The following is a 26,542-nucleotide window of genomic DNA, read 5'->3' as shown; positions in this document are numbered from 1 at the left end:
AATCCAACACAAGCAATAAACAGTTTCCTGTTGTTTTTGATGAGCAAGATTGAGTTCATAAGACTACTATACTTGTAAGTGGTTGTATCTTTAGCTAGGTTTTGGAGTCTGCAATCACTTAGCCCTTGACTGTTGATTATTTTCTAGTACAATGGCGAGATCTGCAACCTCAGTTTATTTTATCATCATGCTGTAACCAGGCATCTGTTTTGAAATATTATTCATGGATGCATTGAAGGATGACTTCTGTAAAAGAAGATTCTAAGAGGAGGGCATTCAGAGTCATAATCCTTTGCTACCATAATTTGTTGACCCCTGGAGGTTTTACACTGAAACACAATCTTTTCCTAAACACTGTCCTTGCTTTAGTCCTAATTCTCAATTTAAAGCCTTTCAGCTTTGTGATTTGGGAAACAAATCGACTTGATCTATGTTTCGAAAACCACCTCCTGACTTTAAACAAGAGATGGTGTAATACAGTATAAAGATGTAACATCTACTTACAGTAGGAATAAACTGTATGCAATGATATTCTGGAAAGCAATCAGGACGTAATTTGCCGTAATAACAAATGTGTTACTCAGACAAACTAAAGACAGTTATAAGTGAAAGCCCTAAAGCTGTAGGTGGTTTTGTCAGTTTTGAGATAGTAGATAGAAATTACTGGCATGTTCCAATCTAGATTATGCGTTAGTATGTGAAACGGCAGTACAATTACATCAAGAAAACAAAGTGATTGATTTTCTGCATTGTATTGTGTAATATTGAGATACTAAGCAGGAGGCAAAGCAGTAAGACAGATAATTGGGAAAGGAGGGAGGACTGCACGCATCATTCTCTGAGCAATGGTTTGTGATGTGCAGTTTGGAACTGTATTAAAATAGAGAATAGGGTATCAACAATGAGGCAAAGAATTATCAGCTTGCCATCAGCGTGGAATAGAGAACCAGGATAGAACACAGTGCTACAGAGTAGAGCTGAACTGTGAATGGCTGATAAGTGCCTGAACTTGTTTGCTAATCACAGTGGGGAAAATTGCCTGAACCACTTGCAGATTCTTTCCCCTCAATGCTATATGCACGTCACCGGTACCATGGGTTGTGTTTTTGTTAGCACATGTAAAAATGTAAAGCCTCACCAGCCTCATATTTACACATCTAACATCATGTTAATGGGTGGTTAAAATTGGTTCTCTCTCAGCTTTGTTGTCATAGATCATGTATGCCACCATCATAAATGCTTATATGCATTATTGTAATGTTTTCAAATTCCAAATATTTCCTTTTTTTTAAATCAGGGATAAAATGAGTATAAGTAAGGTGGTCACACTTTCCTTCTCCCTGTTCTATAGTTTAAGTTCACTTAACCCTGCTATGGCCAATTTACTTACTCTCTTATTTTTTCTAATTTCAAGGTCCCAGCTCTGTTTGCTAATACCCAACCTTGGCAAAACACCCTCTGGTATCATGAGAATCATGACTAGAGGAGAAAACTGTCCTTGTAGGTTGATGTGAAACAGGGTTTTGATGCCTTTAGTGGTAATAGTGACTGTGCATGCACGTGTGTGTCAGATCTATGTAATGGCAGTTTGTGGAACCGATATGGATTTATATCACTTGTTTCTTTGAATGGAAGCTTTCAAAATAAATTTTTAAGCTTTCAGGGCGAGTTCTGGCACACTTTCTTGGGTTGTGCCAGCTTCAATAGAGCTGATTAAATCCCGTCTGAACTCTAAATCCTCAATGTTTAATTTGACAGAAAAGTCTCCCTTCCGCCTCATAGCACCAAGGACCCTGGTCTCTCTCTGTATGTGGCCCAGGATTGACTGACGGCCATGCCAGGGTGTACTCTGCCTCTTGACCAATGGTAGCTGAAACCCTGAGTAGGATAAGTGGTGGATAATGGAGAGTATTCATAATGGAGTATGGATAATGGAGTATTTGAAATTGCATGATAACAAAATAGTTAGCAACAAGGACAATATTGGTGTCAAAATCATCTAAATCATCAAAATCATCATCACACTTCGTCCCCATTCTTCAGGCATCTTCTTACTCTCTAAGATCCTGTTGAATAATCGAGCCAGAAACTCAACCGCTGCCTCTCCTAGACACTTCCAACCGCCAAAGGTATATCATCAGGACCAGCTGCCTTTCCACTTTTCATCCTCTTCAATGTCGTCCTTACTTCACTTTTATAAATCTCTGCTACTTTGTGGTCTTCAATAGTCACCTCTTCTACCCTTGCTTCTCATTCATTTTCCAAACTCATCAGCTCTTCAAAGTGCCCTTTCCATCTTCTCATCACTCTTCTAGTATCTGTCAATACATTTCTCTCTCTATCCTTAATCACCCGGACCTGTTGTACATCCTTTCCATCTTTATCTCTCTTTTGCCTGCCTGTATGGATCATTCTCTCCCTCCTTACTGTCCAACCGAGCATACAAGTCATCATACTCCCTTTGTTTTGCCTCACACTCACATCCCACCTGTGGGGCATAGTCACAAATAACATTAAGCATCACATTTTTAATTTCCAGTTTTAGTTTAAGTCTATCTGACATTCTTTTCACCTCCAGAATGTTCCTAACAAACTCCTCCTTCAAGATAGTTCCTACTCCATTTCTCTTTTTGTCAGTACCATGATAGTACAACTTAAAGCCTGCGCCTAAGCTTTTAGCCTTACTACCTTTCCACCTGGTCTCCTGGACACACAGTGTATCCACTTTCCTTCTCTGTGTCATGTTAACCAACTTTACCTTTTCCTGTCATAGTCACAATATTCAAAGTCCCTATTCTCAATCCCCAGACTCTTGCCTTTCCTCTTCTCTCTCTGCTTCCGAACATGCCATCCTCCTCTCCTTTGACCTATAGTAGCCCAGCTTACATTGGTTCCCTGTAGGTCATCGGTACCAATGGCGGTCGTTGTTAACCTGGGCCTCAACCAATCCAGTATGATCTTGTTATTTTGTTTGATTTGCGTGTTTGGTTTTGGCAAAACTTTTATGCTGGGTGCCCTTCCTGACAAACACCCCCCCTCCCCCTGTCCTTGCTGGCACAGGGAGACACCGGCCAGTGCCGCCCTGAGGCTGCATTGCTGGTAAAATTTAATTGGCATTATATATTGTCTTTACTATTTATTAAGCCATGTGAATGTACGTTTCCTTATCTCGTTTTCCAGAGGCAAGAGTGATTACATTAGAATAACACCCTCCCTAGTTTCAGGCATATTTTTAGAACCCCCCATTTTCACACCCACACTATCCAGTTCCTTCCATCAACCCCCCGATTCTTCAGACGATGCCCCTGCCATCAACACTGAACATGTGGCTAGAATCAGCACACTGATGAGAGCCAGTTGCCATAGCAACAGGAGGCAGTTTCGTTGGTGACTAATGGAAAGAGAGACCACTGTGGAAATAATGCTGTCTGGAAAAATGTGGAAAAGTGGAAAAAAGCTGCATTGGAGCTTAATATAAACGTCAATTAAAACTGTCTCCTTCTGCCATCCTTTCCGACTGTAGCCTCCTCCTGATATAATACTTGTTTTCTCTCACACCACCCCTGGTTAATTTCTATTCCAGCATTTCGATATGTAATTTTCTTACAGAAAATCTTCAGGCTGCAGCCTTTGAATTTCTTCATTATTAAAACTGCTGTCATGTCACGCTGTCACAAAAAACATCTTTGTAATACTGCTTTTTATTCCTCGGTCTGGCAAGTTGTGGCTTACCTACTAGATGTATGTATGTTAGTCCTTTCCAACAAACCAGACAGTGAGGGTGAGGTCATCCACTGGGCAGGATGTGCACGTATGTGTGTGTGTTACTGTACATGAATGCATCTGTGTAAGTTGACCCCATGTGGCTTCCCTGAGAGTTTAGTATTTCAAAAGGCAAGCAGACAAGGCAAGAAGAAGTTGGGTCTAAGCATTGCTTCTCAAATAGTGAGAAGCAATGCTACTATACTAGAATAAAGTGTAATTGCACATCTACAGTAGGTGGCAGTGCCACTCTCATCGTAAGAGTGTGCAGAGTATTAGCTCTATGGAGTAGTTTTTTTTTCGCACCGAGTATGCGGACACACAGCACAGAGCAGGAGATAAGAGGTGCAGTGAAGAAACCCTCAAGAGACACAATGAAAAAATATTTAACAGGGTTGGTAAGAAAGGCAATGAGAAACGAAGATAGTGAGACAAACAGAAGTCACCTGAAAGCTAAGATGAAGAAATATGACGAGGGCATACAGCACTTTGCTGGGCTGTAACCACTGGGAAGACCAGTGTGTTTACTTGTTACTGAGAGTTGCAGTATCATGCTTCAAACCTTGCATCGAAAAATCGCAATTTTTTATTCATTTTTTGTTCTGTAGGTTCTGTGTGGTAATTGTGTGTCTGCTGATCAATTTGAATTTATTATTATTTATTTATTTTATTTTCAGTATCAAATGGTTCAGTTGGTCAAAAATGTTCATAGTTTAAATAAGGATTTCATTTTTTTTAAATTTCACGAAAAATTGATGCAGTTACATCTTAACTGTTCCAGACTAAAAACAATGTTAATAAATATATTTTTTTGCAAGCTGATCTATATTTCTTTCATATTTCTTTTCTTAAATATTAATAAGGATATAATGTTATGCAGAGGTGTATATAGCTGTGGTGGAGAGTGGGTCCGTGTGAAATGTTTTCTTCTTCCTGGGGGGGGGGGGAGGCATAACGGATAATAATTGAGTATTGGGTTAAAGTTAATGTGACAAATGAATATGCAAAGGCAGCAACGTATACCTTAAGGACCAAAGCACATAGGCCTGTCAGCCCCTGACTACTTGACTACCTGTCTGTACAGAGCTGCTGCAAAGTTGATGTGGCTGCCCTTTTATGGCATTCAGAAATGTATGTGTGTTTAAAGGCTGTGTTGCTCGGGATTGTTGTTGATTTTTGAATGAAGAATGAGGGAAAACAAATATTTGAGAATATTTTTCTAACTTGGTAGTTGACATTATTTTATACCATTGGGGCATTGGATCTGTGCTTTTATAATATCATTTTAGGTGTTTCACATATGACCAGAAGGATATCAATGAAAAAACACCATTAAATGTTAGTGCTTTGTTGATATTAGGGTTCTTCCATTTCAGTGACTTTTGTCTGTAATTTTGTCTTGACAGTGAATTTTTCTCTTTCCCTCAAAATCTACATTCAACCAATCATCTACTGTTAAGGGCATCGGTCCCCAGCCAGGAAATGACAACAATATAGTGATGTATCACTCTTTATCATAGTATCAGATAACTTGTTCTTTTTCTTTTACAGAGAAATTCATACCACGATAATCAGACAGTAAAGTGTGTATTACATGACTTTCTGTATAGTAATATCTGTACTATATCTACTATATAAACTGTTACAACTATAAGTAATAATCACTATGTCAGCAGAGCATTCTTTGCTGTAGATTAACTGTCAGTGAACGCATTGAGCAGACTGTAGCATGATCAGGCCCTGCTGATGGTTTAATCTTCACATGTCTGCAAGGTCATGCATTTCATGGGAAATTAGTTCAGGTGTGCCCGGGAAGACAGAGGTAGTCTTCTTTTTAACATGTTTAGCAAAATTCCTGACATGTTCAGCTGAATTCCTGGGAAGTGTTCACAGGCTTGGTTAGGTGCTCTTGATATATTTGACTACAGTGGGGCATGTATAAGCTTGGCGATCTTTCATTTTTTTACATTTTTTTATGCTTTATTCATCCCTCATGGGGAAATTCCTTCTCTGCATTTAACCCATCATGGATGAACCTTGAGCAGTTGGCTGCTGTCAGGTGAGCGCCAGGGGAGCAGTTAGGGGTTCAGTCTCTTGCTCAACAACACTTTGGGAGCTGCATGTTCGGTACCCAGGATGATCACTCTACGTCCTACAATGATTGCTGAGATACTTAAACTTGAAGTTAGCATTTTTCATATATTTTGTATCTGTCGTATTTGATATGTTAATGTATGTGAATGCATTATATGTAAGGATGGCTGTTGTGTAAAAATATCATGGCGAGATACCTATAGTAGGATTTTTACCCATCTCTTAGAGAGTATTTTTCCCTCTTTCTTTAGATTAGAAATACTGGGAGTTTTTTTTTTTTTAAACTACCTTTTCGCAAAAGCTCCATCATGTTGCTATTTATGACTTCGGGTGCTACAATCTATCAACCTCACTTCCTCACATCTGGTAACATAACATGAAATGGGGTTACAAAAGTTGAATTCTAAAATTTAGTATAGTAGTAGTAACCAAGATACTAGATATGGCTTTGCCTGCTTGAGTTTTATTTCAGTGTGTCCCTTGGTGCACTTGGTGAAAGCTTGAAGTTAAAATGAATGAGTTGAATAACAGGCCAGACAATAATATTCTGTAGCCAAAAAAACTTTTTTTTCTCTTTAGGATTTATCCAGTATGTGTGTCTGCTGTGCACATGCACTCAGGCATACATGATGCTCTTTTTCATGAGTCTAAACAAGGAAAAGAGGGTTTGTGGACATAAATGTGAAGAGAAAGAAAAAGGCTGAAAGGGGAGGGGGCTTACTCACTCCACCACAAGGGGTGGGATCTGAGAGAGAGCTGTAGCCACTTGGTGTCCACAACTGGGTCACATGATGAATGTAATAATCAGTGAGAGAAGCAGAGAGGGAGACGGTATGTGTGAGGGAACTGCACAATCAGTTCCCCCTCAGTCTGTCTTTCAGATCATAGCAGACACAAGAGCAACTCCACGCACTTGCGGAGCGTACCCAAGTGATTGAACAACAAGATTACTGCATAACAAAAGAGGAGAAGAGGGACAGAAAGCAAGAAAAGTCACGACGATTAACTCTGGGGACCTTGGACTGAAGCAAGACAGATTTGCATAAAGACAGGGGGCGGGGGATAGAAAGGGGAGACATCATGTCCTCTCTCTCTGATCAGAAGCCTGGCTCGCCTTTCTCAGAGTACAGTGAGCTGTGTAAAGTGCCATCCCTGTCGCCCACTTTGCCGACTGAGAGTTGGGATTGGCAGCATCCTTCAGTTATGGACATGGACAGCCCAAGGGGTCTTGTGGTGAGTAGTGGATCTTCGGCACCAAGTGGACTCACTGATGAGGCCAAGCTATGCGTGTTTGAACAGTCTGGGAGGGATGTAGAGCTGATGGTTCCTGGCAGGGTTGGGGGCCTCCCTGGAAGCAACTCGTTGGGTAACACGTCACTGGGCAGCACAGGAGAGAGCCCAGACAGCCCTCTGTCCTCCTCCCCATTCCCGTCACCAGCCTCACCAGGCAGAGAACCCTGTGCCATGGAATGTGGAAGCAGTGGCAGGTTAGGCAAGCCACCAGCCCTTGGATCCCCAGGCATGCATACAGAGCTGTCAACATCCATCACTGCAAAAGGCGCATCAGTGACAAAGGCATCAGATCAAGATTATCAGTCTGACACATGGAAGAACTCGAATTTTGTTGACTCCATTAAAAAGGTTGCCATGCCTCAGGTGGCCCCTAACCCCCGCACATCAGGAGTCAATGACAACCATTTTGAGAGAGGTGAAATGGGTGTGGCTGGAGCGAGGGTAGCCCTTGAATTCCAAGAGTTATCCAATGGTTCGTCGGTGGACAGTGAAGTGGAAGAAACAGAAGAGGGAGATGAAGATTTGAAGCCCTGTTTCATGGGAAGGGCTCAGCAGCAAAGGAAAGCGATGCGGCGTGCAATGTCTGAATGTTCCCACTTGTCAGTGCCCACCAGTCTAGAGCTGGCTGATAACTACCCAGGTGGAGAAGGGGTTGAGCTCATATCACCAGTGAGTGGTCCCTGTCGTTCTCCTCATTCCATGAAGCGCTCTTTGACCGTCGCCGAAGATCAGCCCCCAACGCCACCACCGACCCTGTCAGCTGCTGGCACAACACACAACGACCTACGGCAAACTCTACCTGGACCCTTATTTCTTCCCCCGAAAAACAGCAACAGTTGCTTTCCTCTTTCACCATTAGAACCCCCTGCAAATAGCCTTCTACTGGAGCAGGCGTCAAGTGACATTGTGCTTCCTGTGCCCTTTAACCCCAAGGGGCTCAGCGGTATGAGCACCAGCTCTGTTGTATTTGTCAGCTCTGACATGCAACATGATACCGTGGGCAATTTCCAAATGACTAAAGTTGCAGTGTTTGATGAAAATAAAGCAGACGTTGCTGCAGTGGTAGATGTTGGAGCCTACAAGAAATCATCACTTACAGCGGACATTGATTCTGCCCTGGGTGCCAGCGCCAACTTTAGGTTGAGCTCCAGCCGTACACCTTTCATCACAGTAGATGGTAGGTTGGGGCCTTATTTGCAATATCTTCTTTTTAGAAGTCTTTGTGGTGGTTTTTTGAAGAACTGCAACTGTTCAGCCTCTTGATTTTTTTATTCATTTATTTTATTTTTTACATACAATCTACAAAGCAGTGTTGTAAAAAAAACCAATGGCAACCATCAATTTCTGATTTGCTTTACCATAAGTAACGCATCTGTTTTGATAAAGGCTCTGAGCAAATGATGAACTTGATTTTTTGACGGACTGTTTTGACAGTCCTAAGTTTTGAAATGGCTCAGCATTAAGTAGTGTATTGTTCTGTGAGATACAGAGAAATTAAAGAGGGATATAATGAAAATAGAGATAAGGGAGTCTTGCTGATTTATTGAAATTGTAGATACAGATGTTGTAGATGAAAGTTCTGTGCTACATAAGTGTTACATAATGTAGTATGTGAATGTGTGGGAACAGGGGGTTGTGTTCCTGACTGCTCTTGTGTTTATGATTTGTGATTCATCCTAAAAGAAGCTGACTTCCCACCTCTGACTTGTCTGCAGGCCCGGGAAAAATAGCTTAATTGAAAAATTGACAAAACATCTCTACCCTTGCACTTGTCCCTCTCCTGTCTTTCTGCAGCTGTATTTTTGTCTGCAATGGCAAATAATTGTTTTGATTTCTTGGGAGATCCTTGTTGAGGACAGAAACGGGGTAATGTGGTTAATACAGGGTCACAGGCATGACAAATAGCAGCCATCATCGAGGCAGAATGAGGCTAAAACATGCAATGTGTTGTTCAGTATTGTGTGCATTCTGCAATAACTTGTTTGTATTTTATTTTTTCTTTGCTGTATTTTTTACTGTCTTTGGGTTTGGCTGTATTTAACTGTCTATATACTTAGTTTTATATTCCCGCCACACACCACAAAGCCCACTGTGACCAACGCCAGCCTGACTGCTGAAGAGTAAAGAGTCTTTATTTTCCTTTCATTAAACCCTGGCTGTATGCTTTCTCCCTGGATCTACCTGCTCATATCCACAACCATGGATTCTTCATATATACATATATGTATATGCAAGTATATGTATATATATATATATATATTGATGTTAATGACATGAAAAAAAAAAAAATTCTCCATTAACAGTTGTATTGGAAAATGAAATGACAAATTAGGGCAGATTATTAGAAGATTAAATATATATATGAATATATAATGTTGAATTAGGGGTATAATATCCATACTATAAGTAATCATGAGTGAAATTTGGTCGGAATATCTACTTTTGATTGACAGAAACACATATAGATGACTTATAAAGATGCAATTTGACTTTGGCAGGAGTGCAAAACAGCAGATTTTTCCTCTCCTGCACATATACATATCATGTTTGCCATCCTCTATCCTCATGGTGTCTTTTCACCAACTTGCAATACACATTCAAGCCAAGCTGTCTTAAGTGAAGGCTTCCAACCATAAGCACTGTTTATCATTCATGTCCCCCTCAACCCTCCTTTTCATCTGTACCCTATTCTCTGCTTTATACTCATAGCATGTCCTTGCAATGTTTCTTTAACTCCCTCTTTCATTGAGAAGCTTTTGTGCTATTTGGGGAAAAGAAGACAAAAAAGTACTTGTTGCCCTCTTTCACTGATGAGAAAATGACCATGCCAAAAACATTTGCTGCACATGCAAGTATGAAGATTGCAGCTGAATCAATTTGTTATAGAGAGTGGGGGGTTCTTGGTTGGGAGTTCAAGAAGATTATGACTGGAAAATTACCCATAGGGACACAACCTATATTATAACATTTCAACTTTGCTTGCTTTACCTGATATTTGGGATTAAAAGACATAGATTGTTGATATTTTAACAGAGTTCTATGATTCGTAAGGGGGAGCTGTCAGCAAAATTTATTTAAATGACTAATCTAAAATCATTTGTCTTATTTATCAAGCGTCTGAACAACCTTTAAATGTACTCTGTTGAGTACACTAGGAAATTGGAAAGGGTCTGACATATTTGAAGGCCAGCTGGGTTCTTATTAGGAATCTATATGACAATCATCATGTTTTGTCACTATACGTCCGCGGTCTGAAACATTCGGACTTAGTGCTACTTCTAGATAATGATTTTACTGGTCCGGCCCCCTTGACATCAGATTAGGCCGTATGTGTCAAACTCAAAATGAGTTTGACACCCCGCTATACATGGTTCTACTGTATGAAGTTTTCATGTCTTCGCACTTGAGGCACACCACATTGATTTAGATCTAAAAGGCAAAAAAAATGGCTGATTAAAATGGAATGACAGATATACCGGTTGAACGTTAACATTTCAGCTCAATTTAAATCTTTTGGCTTTAAATTTAGATAAAAGTCTTTGACATTTAATTGATTACTAAGTTCTTCCCTGTGCACCATGAAGTTTTTGTGATTTTTTTTTTTTTTTAAGTGGTCAAAAGGTCGAAAATAAGGAACTAATTTCTTCATGTCCAGAGCCACCCTACCCAAATGGCTGAAATGTGAAAAGAGGATTTGGCAGCATCTGAAAGGTTCTGATGGAGAGAGTGTGTGCGTAGGATGGGTGTGACCTGCTTTTCTACCAAGCTCTTGACAAATTGAAGATTTTTGATTTCTGCAATAATTCGCCAAATGGATCTCACGAGTTGCATCAGTTGCATTTCAGGAAAAAAAAGCCTTTTGTTCTCTTTTTTTCCTCTTGGCCTATTCCCCCTCATGTTAGTTGTCATACACAGATGTCTTTCTTTAGTAAGGTCACCCTTTTTTGCTTCTGTCATTGTAATTTAGATGTATCTATGTCTACTTTGGTTTTGATGTCCATCAAAGTTCCAGGTTTTCAGTTGCTCGGTTACGTAAAGGCATCCTGTTTGAGATCTTACGCCCCAATTACCTAACCTTTACAAGCAACCCTCTCCAAACCGACCTCTTCATGTTTTTTTGGTCAAGGGCACATTTCTCCATGTCCAGCATCACATAAGCAAAGACATACCAAGTAAAAATGACAGCCTTGTGAGAATAAAAGAAAGCTACTCTAAAAGTGTGTGAAAAGTTCTTCAGAGACGTTTTCAGATTCTAACCTAATCTGAGACTGTCAGTAGCAGAAATGAGTTATCTCAGTCCTGGGTTGATTTTAAGTCTTGAAGTTGTATGTTACATCTATTTCCTGTTAAAAGCCTCTTAAAATATGCCGATCTAGATCTAATTAATTTCCATCTGAACATTGATCATAAATAGATGGCTATTATTTTTCTTGTTTTTCGCTGACTATGACCTATTCAGTTTAGAATTAAGCAAGTGCACCCTGCACCCCAACATTATATCATCATCACCTCAGGTTAGATGATGCAGCTACTTCACTAGGTCAGTAAAATTCCAAAAATATCATCTATTTTTTTATGCAATGGTTTCGTATGTGTTTTTTTTCTTTTTTTTTCTGGCAATATGAATCACATTCACGGTATTTTGTCCTGAGTCATCTTATCGAATTAGAGCTTAACATTTTCGTTGAGTTTGCTTGACATAGGCTATCACAGCAAAGTGCTTATGTTGTTAACGCTGCCCATTTTGGAGAATCACTGGGCATTATGGGTAACTTGTGTCATTTCTATTGATCAGTCTCGGTGCACATGTAAGCTCGTGCTCAGGTTTGTCCCTTGAAAATGTTTTTTTTTTGTTATAGACCATGGGCCTATTGTGGTTCTCCTCTATTTTGCAGTTAAAAGGCAGTCATTGTGAATTATGAGACAACTTCCATTTCAGGGTCTTGCAGATTCCAAGCCGTGGTACCTGAGGAAGACAGGGTTTCTGGCTGGGGCATCAGCTGTAATATGCTGTGATATTTGGATGATTTTTTTTTCTCCTGATATTCCTCTGTAAGGCTGCTGAGTTCAGTCACACAGAATAGCCCCGGGGTCACAGGCAGATTTCAGAATTGCATCAAATCTTATGCTGCTTTTATAGGAGTTTTATTCTAATATAATCTTACTGGACTAAGCATCTGATAAGGATTCCTCACCCCATATCAATGCAGCCTCAAACTTAAAGAAGGGCAGAGCTCAGAAAGTAAAAGCAGTCTTAAAACAATGTTCAGCAATTTTGTTGCTATTTTCATAAGAAGCAAGCTAACTTTTCATGGATTTTGTAATTATATATATGACTTTTCATATCTTTCTAGTAAAACCTGAAAGTTTGGACAATGCAGACCAGAAGAACGACAAGCTGGAAGATAACATAAAAAATGTTGATAAATCCCAGGAGAGGACCGTGAAGGTTGAATTCACCAGTAGTGAGACCTCAGCCATGGTGGAGAATCAGCCTTCGAAGCAAAAAGACACAGAGACCAGTGAAAAGATGAATATAGTATCAGAAAATACTAAAGAGAAGGAAAGAGAGGTTGAAAAAGCAAAAGAGGAACAAGAGAAAGTGAAAGAGAAGGAGACGGAGAAAGAGAAGCAACCACAAAAGGCTGAAGAAAAACTGGCAGATATGGAGAGAGACAAAGAGGCAGAGAAAGTGGAAACAGTAGAAAAGAAGGCTAATGACAGTAAGGCAGAAGAATCACATGAGAAATTAGTAAAGACAGGCAAAGTGGAGATTGAGGGTAAAGATGAGACAAAAGGTGTTAAAGTAGAATTGGTTGAAAAAGTGGACAAAAATGAAATATCCATTGTGGAACAAGAAATCTTGAAGACTGAAACAGAAAAAATGCCTGACATAAAAGAGCAGCACATCGAGACAAAAGAAAAGTCAACAGAGAAAGAATCAAAAGCTGTCAAGCTCAGTACCGATTTTGGGAAGCCCGTGAAATTGGAGGACTTCCAGACAATAGTGACTGCAGATTTGGAAGACCTCAAAAAAGAGACAAGTATTGCAGAGAGTAAGATAGTGAAGGAAGATGACTCAGACAAACAAGCAGACAAGCCAGCTGAAAAATTCACACAGGATGGCATAAAGGAAGATAAGCAAAGCAAAATGCTGGATGAAAAAAAAGCTGTGGAGAAGAAAGATGACAAAAAGAAAAAGTCTGTTAAAGCAGAAGTGGCAGAGAAGGCCAAAAAAGCAAAACCTGCAGATGGAAGCAACACAACACAAAGCAAAGACCTGGCAAGTGCAGATAAGAAGACCAAGGTAGGTTTTAGTGGAGGATTTCACCATGTCACTCTAATATATTCTATCATTTTCATTCTGGGTAAATTAAGAAAATTATACATATGCATAACCTCAAAAAAGTTAAGATGTCACCTATTTCCTCTGTTACTCTGTTAAAGTGATAAGTCTGTTCCTTCCTAAGATGTTGTCTTGTTGCATAATACTTAACTTATGTGTGGATGAACAATACTTACAATTATTTGTGTGTGGGGGTATGGTGCAGGCATTATGTTTCAAATTTGGACAAAACCGCTAACAAAACAGCCAAACAGATTTCATCACTTATATGGCATTTTATTCAGGAATAAATCCAGGTGTCCGTTGTAAAGTCTGCAAGGAAGAATTACGAATGTTTGTTTTTCTTTAATGCCTCAGAGAAAGCAGTGCAAGCCAGCTGTGCTTCTTATGCCTTAGAGTGGTCAGAGAAGATTATTACCACATCGGAGCTGTGAATGGTCTCAGATAGGCTTACTGTAAATATTTGGATGATTAGAAACAAATAAAGTAAATTAAACTGTTTTATTTACTTTATTCATTTCTCAATATTACCCTGCACCTGTGTTACTGGCAAGGTTGTTTACAACTCTTTGTTAACATTGCATTGTCCTGTATTTCAGATAATTACAATTTCGAATGGAGACATATTTGGCAGACAATCAGTTTCAGGCTGCAGATAACAAAATTGAACAGAACATTTCAGGGTGTCTGTAAATTTTTCATTAACAACAGTTTACAGAGTCCATTGCTGATCTGTTGTATTGTACCAGATCTTCCCTCATTAGAATCAGGTTGAGATTGTTGCTCTGTTAATTTCAGGAGCTGCTGCTGCTGCCCTTGTAACTACCTTGTATTTAAAGTTCTCTGATAACTAGCTAGCAACACACATTTTTAATTTACTTGTCTGGTATCACAAGAATAATTGAACACTATATGTCTTATACTTCGAAATCAAGTCAATTTTCTGATGGACATCACACACATCAAGCAGTATCTTCTTGAAATTCAAATACTAAAGTCTCAGAAAATGGAGTATACTTCAGCTGTAAGATTTTTTTTCAATTTAGAACTCAAGTAACCAACATCATTTGTCCATAAATATCAGTATTCTAAGCTAAAACCATATAGTCTTTTACGTAGGAGAAATCTAGTAAATTCTCATAATGATTTTCCTACAATCCTTAGCCTGGACCAATCTGAAAAAGTAACTTGTAACTTGTTTATTAATAATAAACCTCAACCATAAATATCCCATCACAATAAACTACTGCTGGAAAAGTTCATGACTGAACTGCCAACTCTTCGTAGTAATTAGAACACTGAATAGAACTGGGTCTCCCATGGTGTCACAACTGGCTTTCCACATCTAAAAAAATTACTAATTCATTTTGCCTTTGAACTCAGTTATGGTTGTACTCCCTTTCTGCCCCAATCCTCAGCGCCATGACAGAGCTATGTATTTATGAAAAACCCCACAGTGGATGTTAGTATTACATTTTTATCTGCACTCAATGAAAATGTGTTTTTTAATGCAGGGCTACAGACTGTATTTGTGATATATCTCTCTCATACATACACACATACACAGATCACAAGCTAGATCTGATATTTCTACAAATCCACATCTAATTGGGTGACTTAAAATCTCTTGATCAGAAAGACCCTTTTCTGTTCATCAGCTTAAATTGTAAACCACGATACATGAATGAAGGAGAAGTAGAACTGTCATAGGAGTATGCATTTATGTTTGTTTTTGGCATCCTTTTCACGCTAAGGAATTTTAAGTTCCCTATGTTTCAACAGATTTTGATTTTCATTCATATTTTCTGATCTTCAGTTGCATTTGCTAGCACAAACAGGCAAACACACACTTGCACACATACTCTCTCTCTCTCTCTCTCTCTCTCTCTCTCTCTCTCTCTCTCTCTCTCTCACACACACACACACAGAGACACAAATACAGTATTATACACAAGTAGATTTTTATTTAATCTCAGTATGAAGCTGCAAATTATTGCCTGTCATATGACAAATAAATTACACTGCTCACTATACTTAGAATCCATTCATCATGCATGCTGCCTAATGCTTCTGCCAGTGCTCCATTAATGCTCAGCATACACAGCATTAAGCAACATTCTTACCATCAAAAGTTACAAAATCCACGTAACAGAACCAGTAGCTTCATTTTTTTGTTTTCATGTTTTATTATATGATCATTTAAACCCAGCTTATCTTGTTGATCTCATCATATGTTCTCCTTATTTTTCTGCTTCCTTTGCATGCTTCCCTTATGTTGCCACCCACTCATCCTCCCGGTACATATTTACAGTCTGCTACCACAGTGACCAAGACAAGCACCACTGCCGCTGCCAAAACACGGCAGACCGCAGCTGCTGCTGGCAGTGGTTCTGCCACTGCCAGACGCCCCATGCTCTCTGCCACCACATCTATGTCAGATAAAAAAACAACCACAGCCAAGGCTCCATCTACAGGCACTACTGCCCCAAAGCGACCACCCACCACATCCACCAACCGCCCCTCAACCACTAGCACTGCACGTGAGATCAAACCTAAGGTGAGTTCTGGCTCAATGTAGCAGAATCCCAAGTTGTTCCCTACCAATATGGGAATATAAGGGGAATATGAAAGTGCAGGGGTATCATCAACTGTTTATTTTTAAATCGATACATCTTTACAGTGATGCTAAAAACATTTCAGCTATTCTCTAAACACAAAGTCTAATCATGGATCTAAGTTGGTTGACTTTGGAGCAAATTATAGAAGTTCTCTCTATTGTGTATATTATTCCAAGTTCTTCTTAAATGCTAAAACATTAATAGTAATGTGGTCTTTGTTGATTTCGGTACATAAGAAAGCCATTCCCCTGTGTCAGGGAATTTGTACGTCTGATCTGTGTGCATTCCTACAAGAGTAGGAACGCCTTTGTTTCATATAATCAGTGACAAGGCACGCTCATGTCATCAATAAAAGCAAATGTGGTGCAAATTCAGTGAAAGACCATGCAAAAAGTATTGACTTTATTTCTTGATATTTTGCTACACTAATGTATTGAAGCTATCCTCTGCCAGCTTTGTACCAATATAGGCTATATGCCACATCTGTCCCATAGAAGTTGGTGCTCCTCAATTTATCATGGACTCTGTACTTCCCTGATCATCCCTTATGCACCTTTTTTAACACAAGATCTGTCTAATAATGAAAAATAATGATAATAATGATAATGAGAATAAAATAATGGTGAATATGATGGTACAGGGAAGTGTGGGACATAATTTCTAAGTAAATAAAATAAGTTATAATGAAATGTTAAAAGTGATATTGGATCAGGTTCTGACATGAACATGATCCAGCATTTAAAAAAAGACTGAAAAAGCAGCTGTCATTGTGCCATTCTGGACCCTTCATGTTTTTTTTTTCCTTTTCTAAACCACCCACCAGCACTCCCTTTGATTTCACTTGTTTTTGTTGAAGTTTTTTGGTCTCTTTCAATATTTCATACCTACTTCTAAGTATTTTTACTGCTCATTACATCCCTATGTGTTTCAGTGTACCCAGTGCGTCTAATACATTGTTAAGATAAATCTATATGATAGGACATCCTGTTCCATTGACCAGCCAGTACTGCCAAACTTTTCTTCATCGCCTCAGAAATAAATTAGCTCTCTACCTCCCTCTATCGGTGGCCTGTTTAATTACATCTTGTATGATGCTGATAAATAGGCATCCTTATTTAGCGTTTCAGTGCCCAGGGGTGCAGGGTGACTTAATGCAGCCTGGCCAGCTTGTTGGGAAACAGCTGGTTTGTATGTGAAGTGTTTCATGCAGAATAATGAAAATCTCAATCATCAAGGACGATTGAGGCCATGGAACATTGATCTTCATGTTGTATCCGTCTATCACCTTGAGCTCCCTGTTGAGTTGCCCCAATTGACTTTTAGCTCTGACATTAAACCTCCACAGTATAGGAGGTTTGATGTCAGAGATAAAAGTCATTTGCTGATGTTTTCAGGCTTAAGTTGGGTTTTTTGTTTAGTTTGTTTTTTCTACCAACATTTAACTTCATGAGGTTTTCTCATATACCCACTCATCTGACATTTGTTGTCTTCACAGGCAACCACAGAGAAGCGCCCTCTTGTGCCAAAGGCCACCACTGCCACTTCAAATCAAACAGGCTCCTCTGTCAGCACCAAAAATGGAACTGCCACCACAGCAACCAGTAAAACCTCCACATCAGTGCGCACAACAACAATCCCCCGCACCACAGCCTCAACCAGAAAGCCTCTGGGTATTATTTGACCTATCAAATATGTGCACATATTCTTTTGATAACATTATTTGCATATAAAATATATACACTCAAATTTAAACTCACATTTCAAGGTGTGTGCTTTTTTCACAATAAGTCCTTTCATTCATTTGCTAAAATCAAAACATAATTATTTGTGTTTCAGCCTCTAACACTGACAGCAAACCAGGAGAAGACAAGAAGCATGGCCTTTTGAGGACTTCTGCAGGTACTGATTCTTCCTGCAGTTCAGCAATATGCTCATCCACACTGTAAGCTAATATATTAGCATAAAAAAGTTCACAGCCGGATGAGGATCACTGTTGGTGTCTTGAAGGGTTTGTCAATTCAGCATGCAGATATTGATTAGCATATATTAAATGTTAATTTAAATAAACCTCAGAATAGATTCCTGTTCTGCAGGTAAGCTCAATATTTTGAGTGGGTTCTCTCTTCATGTACATCGTTAATTTTCAAAAGGTGTTAAGTGCACAAGCTATAAGGGTTCTATATTTTCCCATCCAAAGTAATTTTAACTGCTGTAACTATCGTAATACTCCTTAGGGCAGTTCTGATTACTTTTTTTTTTGTCCTTTAAAATGATATGTTTATACTTATTCTATCAATGTGTATTATTTTTCCCCAACAGTGGACGAACTCTATCGCACATGTAATATGACCCAAATCCTTTATTGAGCAAGGTCCAACTTTTTTTTACTTTGCTTTAATGCACACACCTGGGACTTGGGACCTCAACATCTGAATCCATAGTTTTGATGCTGTGTTCAACCTTTTTGCCAGTCCAACAAATGCACTGGTTGCTCCCCTCTGTAGTAATAGGGTGAGCAAAGAAATACAGTTACTTTGTCCAACAAGAGAAGGAGTGTCACTGCTTGAATAGATCTCTGCAGTTGAAAATGTCAGCTCGGTCAGTTATTCTGCAAGACACACTGAATGGGCACATGCTAAAATTGAAATTGCAAAAGAAGGAGAGAAAATGACCTGTATGCCGGCAACTTTTGTCTGCATGGTGAATGGTGTGAATGTAGGTATTTGTATGTTTACCCAAGTCAGAAATTAGTCTGGCCTATTTTTTTCTATACAGCTCCACAGGACCAACACTTTTTTCCTGGCCTGATGTACATTTAACACCTCAATTTGCAGTATGATCAGACTGAACCTTTCAGAAGTTCAGACTACGGCAGTAGGAAGATCAGTTTTGATCCTCAAATATTACACAGAAATATACTTGAGAGTGTCTTTTGAAATTCTGAAAAATTTAAGTCCCCGGAGAAACCACCCCCAAGACATCCGGTTGTTTGAAAGCATGATAGAAGTTGGAGCAACATTTTCCACGACTGACTCTCTCTGCACACATTACTGTCGTCTTTGGGCCTTTTTTATTCCCGCTATGATCCTTCCCCCCACATTCCTATCCTGCGTCTCTTTCATCTCTCTCAGTTTCAGCTTTACCTTTCCAGTGGAAAGATTCATTTACATTTTTTCATGCAGCACAACGTCATTCAGCCATACCAATTTGCCATAACGATCTGCCTGTAGAAAGACAGTGAAAGATAAACACAAGTTCTCTCTCCAACTTAAAGCAAAGACCCAAAGACCAATAAATGATCATCTGATTTTACTGCCTTACCTATTTTGTGTCTTAAAATTTAAAATTGTGTAGACACCTGAGTCATTGCAGGTCTTTCACTCATGCTCCCTCCCACCAGCTGATTCTGCCAGAACCAAGGCCACCACAACCTCTGCTTCCAATGCAGCCACATCCCGCACCCGAACTACAGCAGCCAAACCGGCCACACCCTCCACCACCACAGGGACAGCACCAGAGAAGAAGCCACCGGTGCCCCGTGTTCCTCGCACCACATCCTCAGCCACAGCTTCCACCACAACCATCAGCTCCAGGACCACAGCTCGCCCTGGCACAGGGGTGACCCCTGAAATCCGCAATGCACGCTCTAAGATTGGCTCCACAGACAACATGAAGCACCAGCCTGGTGGGGGGAAGGTAGATCTGTCACTGACTTCATTCCTCAGACAATTTTAATGTCTCTTTGGCTTCTCGTGGCTTCTTCACTTCTACGCTAAACTCTACATTGTCTTTCTTGTGGACTGAATACCAAACAATACCTAAATACTCGTACTCTCCTCAAAACATCTTGTGAACAGAATCTTAAACAGCAGCATTCAAACCATTTAGTATCATGGCTTTCATTTGGTCATGCCATGGCCCGATAACCTTCTGTTTTGAAAATGCAACACATCATTCACTACACCAGACTTAAAATTCTCTTGTTTCATATACTCTCATGTTTCACTTCAGACTATGCAAATCTTTCACCTTTCACTAAAGATTTCTGTGGAGAGGAACAACATGAGATTTGCAGAGTTTTTTGATGTCCTACTTCAGCCAGTTTTTTTTTTTGGGGGGGGGGGGGGGGGGGGGTGGGGGGGGGTGGCACAGGATTTACAGCGATAATCCCTGGAACCGAGCATTCCTGGTTCGATTCCTGACTCATTCAAGTGTGTCAAAGTGTTGTAGAGCAAGACACTGAATCTCTAACTGCTCCCTTGGCACTGATAGATGGCAGCCAAGTGCTCATGGTTCATCCATGATGGGTTAAATGCAGAGAAGGAATTTCCCCAGGAGGGATAAATAAAGTATAACTTAATTATTACTATTATTAATTCAGACATTGTCATTTGTCCTTTCCTTTGTTTATTATTTGTCCTGTCTGGGATTTGTATTGGGAAATACAAAGAAAAATAATGTTAGTGCTATCTCCCTTGTACTTGAAACTGCAAGGTTGTCCGTGACATATATTATAACACATACACAACATTATTTTTACTTATTAATCTCATTTGTATTTATCTATTTACTGTTAAATTACTGGTGACATAAGTGTTTCTAAGAAAGTTGCGCAAGGTAAAAAAGGAGATGAAAAAAATTACAAAATATCCTGTCAATTCCTGCCCTTTGCTAAGCAAAAGAGATTGAACCAAAATGAAAAAAACGATAAATAAAAGAAATCTGAGAAGTATGCCAAATGCCACTGTTTCTATGGACACATCACATATTTTTTTCTTATAGTAGACACGAAATTCTGCAATGTGTTATGCAATTACACACATTAATAATACATGAATACACAATTTAAACAGCCTGACAGCTGATTTCACTGTGATAGCATCCTGCATCTCCTGTCGCTCATATTTGTATTATGTCTAACATCTCCAGAATAAGGGTTGGCATTCCGATCTGAGATGGGAGTCTCATTGTGTTCTCTTGACTCTTGAAATAACATCCACACATTAAACCAGCTCCTAGTCTGAGATGCAGACTTTTGTCTGAAATATTCAGTACTAAAGATGACAATGTGCCACCCATTATTTTAATGTCAGCTTAACAGAAAAAAATACTTCTGGGGTCTGCATTATCACTAAACGCTGGTAAACATAGTATTTTTTTATTGCTACTGAAATGCAGTTAAGCTGCAGCAGCTTTCACTTGTCCTGTAATGGGCTGCAATTATCCTTCAAGTGCTATCCATTTGTCCAGGCATACAAAACATTTACATTCATACCCTTCTGTTTCCTTTTTGGTTCCCTATTCCCGCATTTGTCCTTAACCATTCAATCTTTTCTGCTTGTCCACAATGCAAATTACAATAATGTCCTCCTCCATCTCCTCTCTGTGTGCCATCATGCAGCACTGTTGCTAACCCAGTGTGGGCTTGTCTTCCCAGGTGTCAACTGCCAGGGGTTTTGCATCCAAAGATACAAGCCAGGGCAAAGTGAGTTCCCTGTCTGTCCTCCATTACATCTTTCACTTTCATACCCCACCATCTCTTTTTGAAACACAAACACAGACACCTGGCCATGACTCATATTATTTCTCATGGTGCATGTGTTTATCTTTTCTTTTTTGCAAAGTTAATGTACTTGTTTACCTCAGAAGAACAATTAAATGCTTCAAGTTTATATTCATAACAAATCTTGGCGGCAAAAGCCACATCAATAAGAAATGTTAATTTTTGCTTCACAGTCTTTCGAGAGATGTACTTTTACATACTAGGGGATTATGAAGTCAAGATCCTGGTAACAAGTTAAAGGAAACATCTGACTATTTACTCAGAGAGCCATAACTTGAAATGGATGCTTTAGTGCAGAACACAAAGACACTGAATTGTCTGATGACTGAAAATTATGCTTACAATATGAAATGTTCTCTCCAATAACCAGATCTTAACCAAATTGATTCATTACAGGAGATTTTATATAAACATATGACATAGTCAGCTGGCCATCTTTTATTTAAGTGTAAGTTTTAAGTTTGCATCCTTCAGTACCACATGTTTTGATGACCTGGTGCAATACAGCCTAACAATTTTTATATGAATCCAAATTATGATGTTTTTTTAACCGACTATTTTTGCTTTATAAACGTTACCATGCACTGTTTTTTCCTGATCATTGCATAGTTTTGTTCCTTAAACTTATCAAAGATGTTTAGGAATCCAAAGCTAATCGATATACTGTCCAGTTGTTACGCACCAATTGTTTTTCCTAATATTAAACAAGGAATTATGTTCGCTTAACTTAATTAAGTACTCTTGTTGCCTAAACGTCCCCAAGTATCTTTCCTTGAAACCAACCAAAAAAGTTTTGTGTTGTAACTGCTGTTAACCTAAAGGAACAATGAATGTGACTTAAAAGCAGACTGTGGCAATCCTTATGTCCTGGGTGAAGGGTTTTGTATAATCCTTTCAAATGTCATACAATGCTATCGAGCCATTGGTCACTTATATATTTCTCTCACTGTCCTGGGAGCTTCTTTTTGAAAAAGCCTTATTGACAAATTTCACTTCTCTGTAGTGGAGTGGATGAAGTCAAATCATAGTAATAATATATCCTTTATTAATCTCCATGGGGAAATTCATGCTCCGCAATTTACCCATTATGGATGTACCATGATCAGTAGGCATGCCACCGACCAGCGGCAGGGGAGCAGTTAGAGATTCAGTGTCTTGCTCAACAACACTTGGAGACACTGGGAGGAGCTGGGAATCGAACCAGGAATGTTCAGTTCCAAAGAGGATTGCTCTACCTCCTGCACCGCGCCACACCAACCCCCTATGGAAATATACTGGCAGAGTGGCAAACATTGTCAGAAATTCCCCAATAATGGACAAGGGCGTTTTTTAGCTGAATGGTTTTGTATTCTGAAGGTTCTTGTTGGGTTATGTGTTTCCCCTGTTTGGCCCTCAGTGGCTCAGGCAGCAATTGTAATTGGCAGCAAAACAAGCGATATTGCTGTCTAGTAGTCAGTGAGTGCAAGGGACATGAAGTGAGTTTTGCTCCACCCTGCTGTGCTTTCCTTCCTTCCCTTTCTGTAATGGTGATTTCTCTCTCCTCTCCTCTCCTCTCCTCTCCTCTCCTCTCCTCTCCTCTCCTCTCTTCTCTTCTCTTCTCTTCTCCTCTCCTCTCCTCTCCTCTCCTCTCCTCTCCTCTCCTCTCTTCTCTTCTCCTTCTCTTCTTTCCACTTTTCTTGTTTTTTTATTTTCTCTTTCTCTTTGCTTTCCTTCTCTTCTTTTCTCATGCATCCCCCTGCCCTCCCTATCCATCTCTTACTGCCATGCTGTATCCATGTAGGTTCAGATAGCCTCCAAAAAACTGGACTTCAGCCACGTCTCCTCACGTTTGGGCTCCAAGGACAATATGAAGCATGTTCCTGGTGGAGGGCATGTAAGTATTTCCTAGCCCAGGGCAGGATGCTCAGACCAATTTGTTAAACAATTTGCTTTCATAGAATTGCTCATGGAAAAAACTGAGATGGTTCTGAAATATTTCAAGAGTCAATATGTAAAAGCTTCAAAATGAGATTCAAAGCTGCCCCTCAAATTGGACCTGCTATTGCACAAATTGTGCTTCTGATTTTAATGTCAAGGACCTGATGTGTGGAACAGCATATAGCAGATCTTCTGTACCCACCCCCCTCCCAAGGATCCATTTCACTCCCCCTTGCTTCCTTAAATGTTCCTAGTTTGTCTTACCCCTGTCACTAACTCACTAAACCCATGTCCAGCAGTCATCAATACTGCTACATTCGGGATATCTGCTTTGCTATTTTTTTTCCTCCAAGTTTCTTCATAAGGTATCTGGTACTTTAACCTGGTCTTTACTACGATGATCTTGGAGGACGAGACATGTGGTGTCTGAGCCTAAAGCTGAATTTCCCAAATTGAGGAACAAAAACTGCAGTAAGCTGTTGTTCCCAATAGTTCTGTTTGTGAATTTTCCTCTTTTATAATGAAGAGCAAAGTGAATTTGAACCATGTCCTTCCAGCATGTATTTATTCATTTATTTATGTGGGGTGACATGTATAATTTACCCTCTGATGATAAAAAATGGGTTTATTTAAAATTTGACAGGTGCAGATCCTCAACAAGAAAGTGGATCTGAGTAAGGTGACATCAAAATGTGGATCCAAGGATAACATCAAGCACAAGCCTGGTGAGCTGGAATATGTTGTTTGACCCCATAAGAAAGCTTATCGGTGTTCATTTCTTAAGAAGAAGGGGTCCCATATACTATTGGTCAGATAAATTGTATTATCTATTTTATATGTGTATATGGTAGATCAGTATGTACAGGCTTCTCTGCTCTAGGTGGTGGCGATGTGAAGATCGAGTCCCACAAACTGAACTTTAAGGGAAAAGCTCAGTCCAAAGTGGGCTCAGTGGACAACTTGAGCCAGTCACCTGGCGGAGGAAATGTTAAGGTGAGGTTCTTCATATATTAGCCCCTTCAGTTGCCATCAATTGGAAAATACCAAGGTGAATCCCAAAACCCACAGCTTCAAAAGAACCTCATTCTCTGCGCACCTCCTAAATATTCTCCCCATCGATCGGGTCAGTTATTCCTTCACAGTCTTGGGATATGTGTTGTGACTCAGTGAGATACAAATTGAATAAATGGGTTACCTCATTTCCTTTTGTCTGTGTACTATAATGACGCAGTGAAGGGCTGACAAAAGGGAAGCTTTAATAATCATGACTCTGTGAGAAAATGCAGCCCTTTGGTAGAGCCAGTCCTTTGGCCCCACTGCACAAAGGACCCAGGTTCAATTCTGACAGGGAACATTCTTGTGTGGAGCATGTTCTCTTTTTGTCTGTGTGGGTTTCCTCCAGCTTCTCTGGTTTCTTTCCACAGTGAAAAAATCAATTAGTCACATACATACCTGATATATCATTTAATCTTTGAATAGAAACTGTTTTTTTTTTCTTTTTCAGGATTTATTACCTAGTATGTACACTATTTACTTCAATATCAACCTTTTCACACTAGCTGAACTAGTTACATTACTGTTTTTGTTTTTTTTTACAATAATGTTGTTGTTTGTTTGTTGGATGGTTTTGAGTGTTTTCTAGTGATTAAGCATTGAGTGCCATACACCTGGTCGTAAATTAGAACACAATTTTTTGATACATATTTATATATTTATAATGTTTTAAGATCATATGTTGCTACTTTTAACCACTGCTCTACTTTCACAATGCAAAGTCACATTATGATGTGCTCCTTGCAAGGCACACATGTGCATACAGGCTTTAGTGGTTTGGTTGGTTTGCCTCAAAAACATGAAACTGGTTTCTCTCTATTCTTTGTTTAGATCTTTGTCCAGTGGACTCCTCAACTTATACTTTATATTGTATTTCGTGAGAAGCATAAACGCAGCGGTCATTTGACATTTCTTCATGACTGAACTGCAACACACTGTATCATGTTAATGATGTGTTGTGGTAATGTCAGTAGTTCACTTCTGCACATTTCACTTATAATTTTAGTGTCCTCTGATCATATATCTTGATTTACAACATGTTTGCGCTCACTTCACTTATCAAACACTTGTGCTTTCAGTTTGTACTAATGTTGAGTTTTTTGCAATGTCATTCTTCATCTTGTGAGTCTGGCTCCAGATCTATCCAGGGTTACCTGTCTGTAGGGCTATATACAGTATCTCTAATACTTGAATTATTGCTAAACAATTTGCATTGCTTTGGTCCTGACAAAAAATGTCAATGAACAGAGCTCTGGAGCCAGGTCTTCACACCCCATCTGATTGACACATCCTGCTGTGTGTCTCTAGGCTGAGGGGGCTGAGGAGACAACAGAGGGAGATGGAACTCCCCTATGTGGCACCCCGGCCCCAGTCCCAGGCTCTGAGCCAGGGCAGGTAGGGAGCACAGCTGCCCAAGAGAATGGGCTAAAGGAGGGGGCTTCCTGTGATAGTGAGGGCCTTCAGGAGCCCCAGGCTCTGGATTCCCACATCCCAGAGACAAGTAAGTTTTTTTGTGTTTCCCTGGGAAGTATTTCACTCTCAATGAGCAGATTTGGAAGAAGAATCCTGTTGTATGATGCAACATGGAAGTATCTCATATACCTACCAACCTCTCGATGTTTTTTTGACAACCTGGTTCACATTTTGCCATCATAATACACTGATATGAGTTATTACAATCAAGGAGGGAGCTTCCAACTTTCAGGTCCGGAGCTTCGTAGTAAATTTTATGAAGGGCCTCATTAGCCACAGAGGTTCTCAAGTATATTTTAGGCTTACCCCACACAATTTTTGTATTGCCTTAGTAAAATTATGATTAATATTTTGGTAAATCATAGTTAATTTGGAGTGTTTTTTCTCGAGTTTTCAGTCACTGTATTATTCGAATGATTACTT

General features: G+C 39.6%; 1 protein-coding gene and 1 non-coding gene across 7 annotated transcripts in view; both read left to right on the top strand.

Moving 5' to 3' along the window:
- The window catches only part of LOC147226213 (uncharacterized), an 83,411-nt gene that overhangs the window by 51,036 nt on the left and 5,833 nt on the right, over nucleotides 1-26,542 (top strand). For 2 of the 6 annotated variants that reach the window (XM_086160604.1, XM_086160603.1), the window contains exons 8-17: nucleotides 12,504-13,456; nucleotides 15,807-16,052; nucleotides 17,609-17,783; nucleotides 17,950-18,012; nucleotides 19,514-19,809; nucleotides 21,551-21,598; nucleotides 23,457-23,549; nucleotides 24,237-24,318; nucleotides 24,474-24,586; nucleotides 25,955-26,147. In XM_086160604.1, the coding sequence (XP_086016730.1) occupies nucleotides 12,504-13,456; nucleotides 15,807-16,052; nucleotides 17,609-17,783; nucleotides 17,950-18,012; nucleotides 19,514-19,809; nucleotides 21,551-21,598; nucleotides 23,457-23,549; nucleotides 24,237-24,318; nucleotides 24,474-24,586; nucleotides 25,955-26,147 (2,262 nt within the window). The remainder of the gene's footprint in view (nucleotides 1-12,503; nucleotides 13,457-15,806; nucleotides 16,053-17,608; nucleotides 17,784-17,949; nucleotides 18,013-19,513; nucleotides 19,810-21,550; nucleotides 21,599-23,456; nucleotides 23,550-24,236; nucleotides 24,319-24,473; nucleotides 24,587-25,954; nucleotides 26,148-26,542) is intronic. The other 4 variants (XM_086160606.1, XM_086160605.1, XM_086160607.1 and 1 more) reach the window with 3 other exon arrangements.
- On the top strand, nucleotides 20,105-20,219 carry LOC147226214 (U5 spliceosomal RNA). Its single transcript, XR_015107241.1, has one exon. It is a non-coding gene; the product is annotated as a U5 spliceosomal RNA (small nuclear RNA).

The sequence above is a fragment of the Fistularia commersonii genome, chromosome 15 (assembly GCF_037954325.1).
Source record: "Fistularia commersonii isolate RoL2024-O1a breed Wild chromosome 15, RoL_Fcom_v1.0, whole genome shotgun sequence".
NCBI lineage: Eukaryota > Metazoa > Chordata > Actinopteri > Syngnathiformes > Fistulariidae > Fistularia > Fistularia commersonii.
The sequence above is the reverse complement of the archived record's forward strand: the minus strand, read 5'-3'. Positions and strand labels throughout refer to the sequence as shown.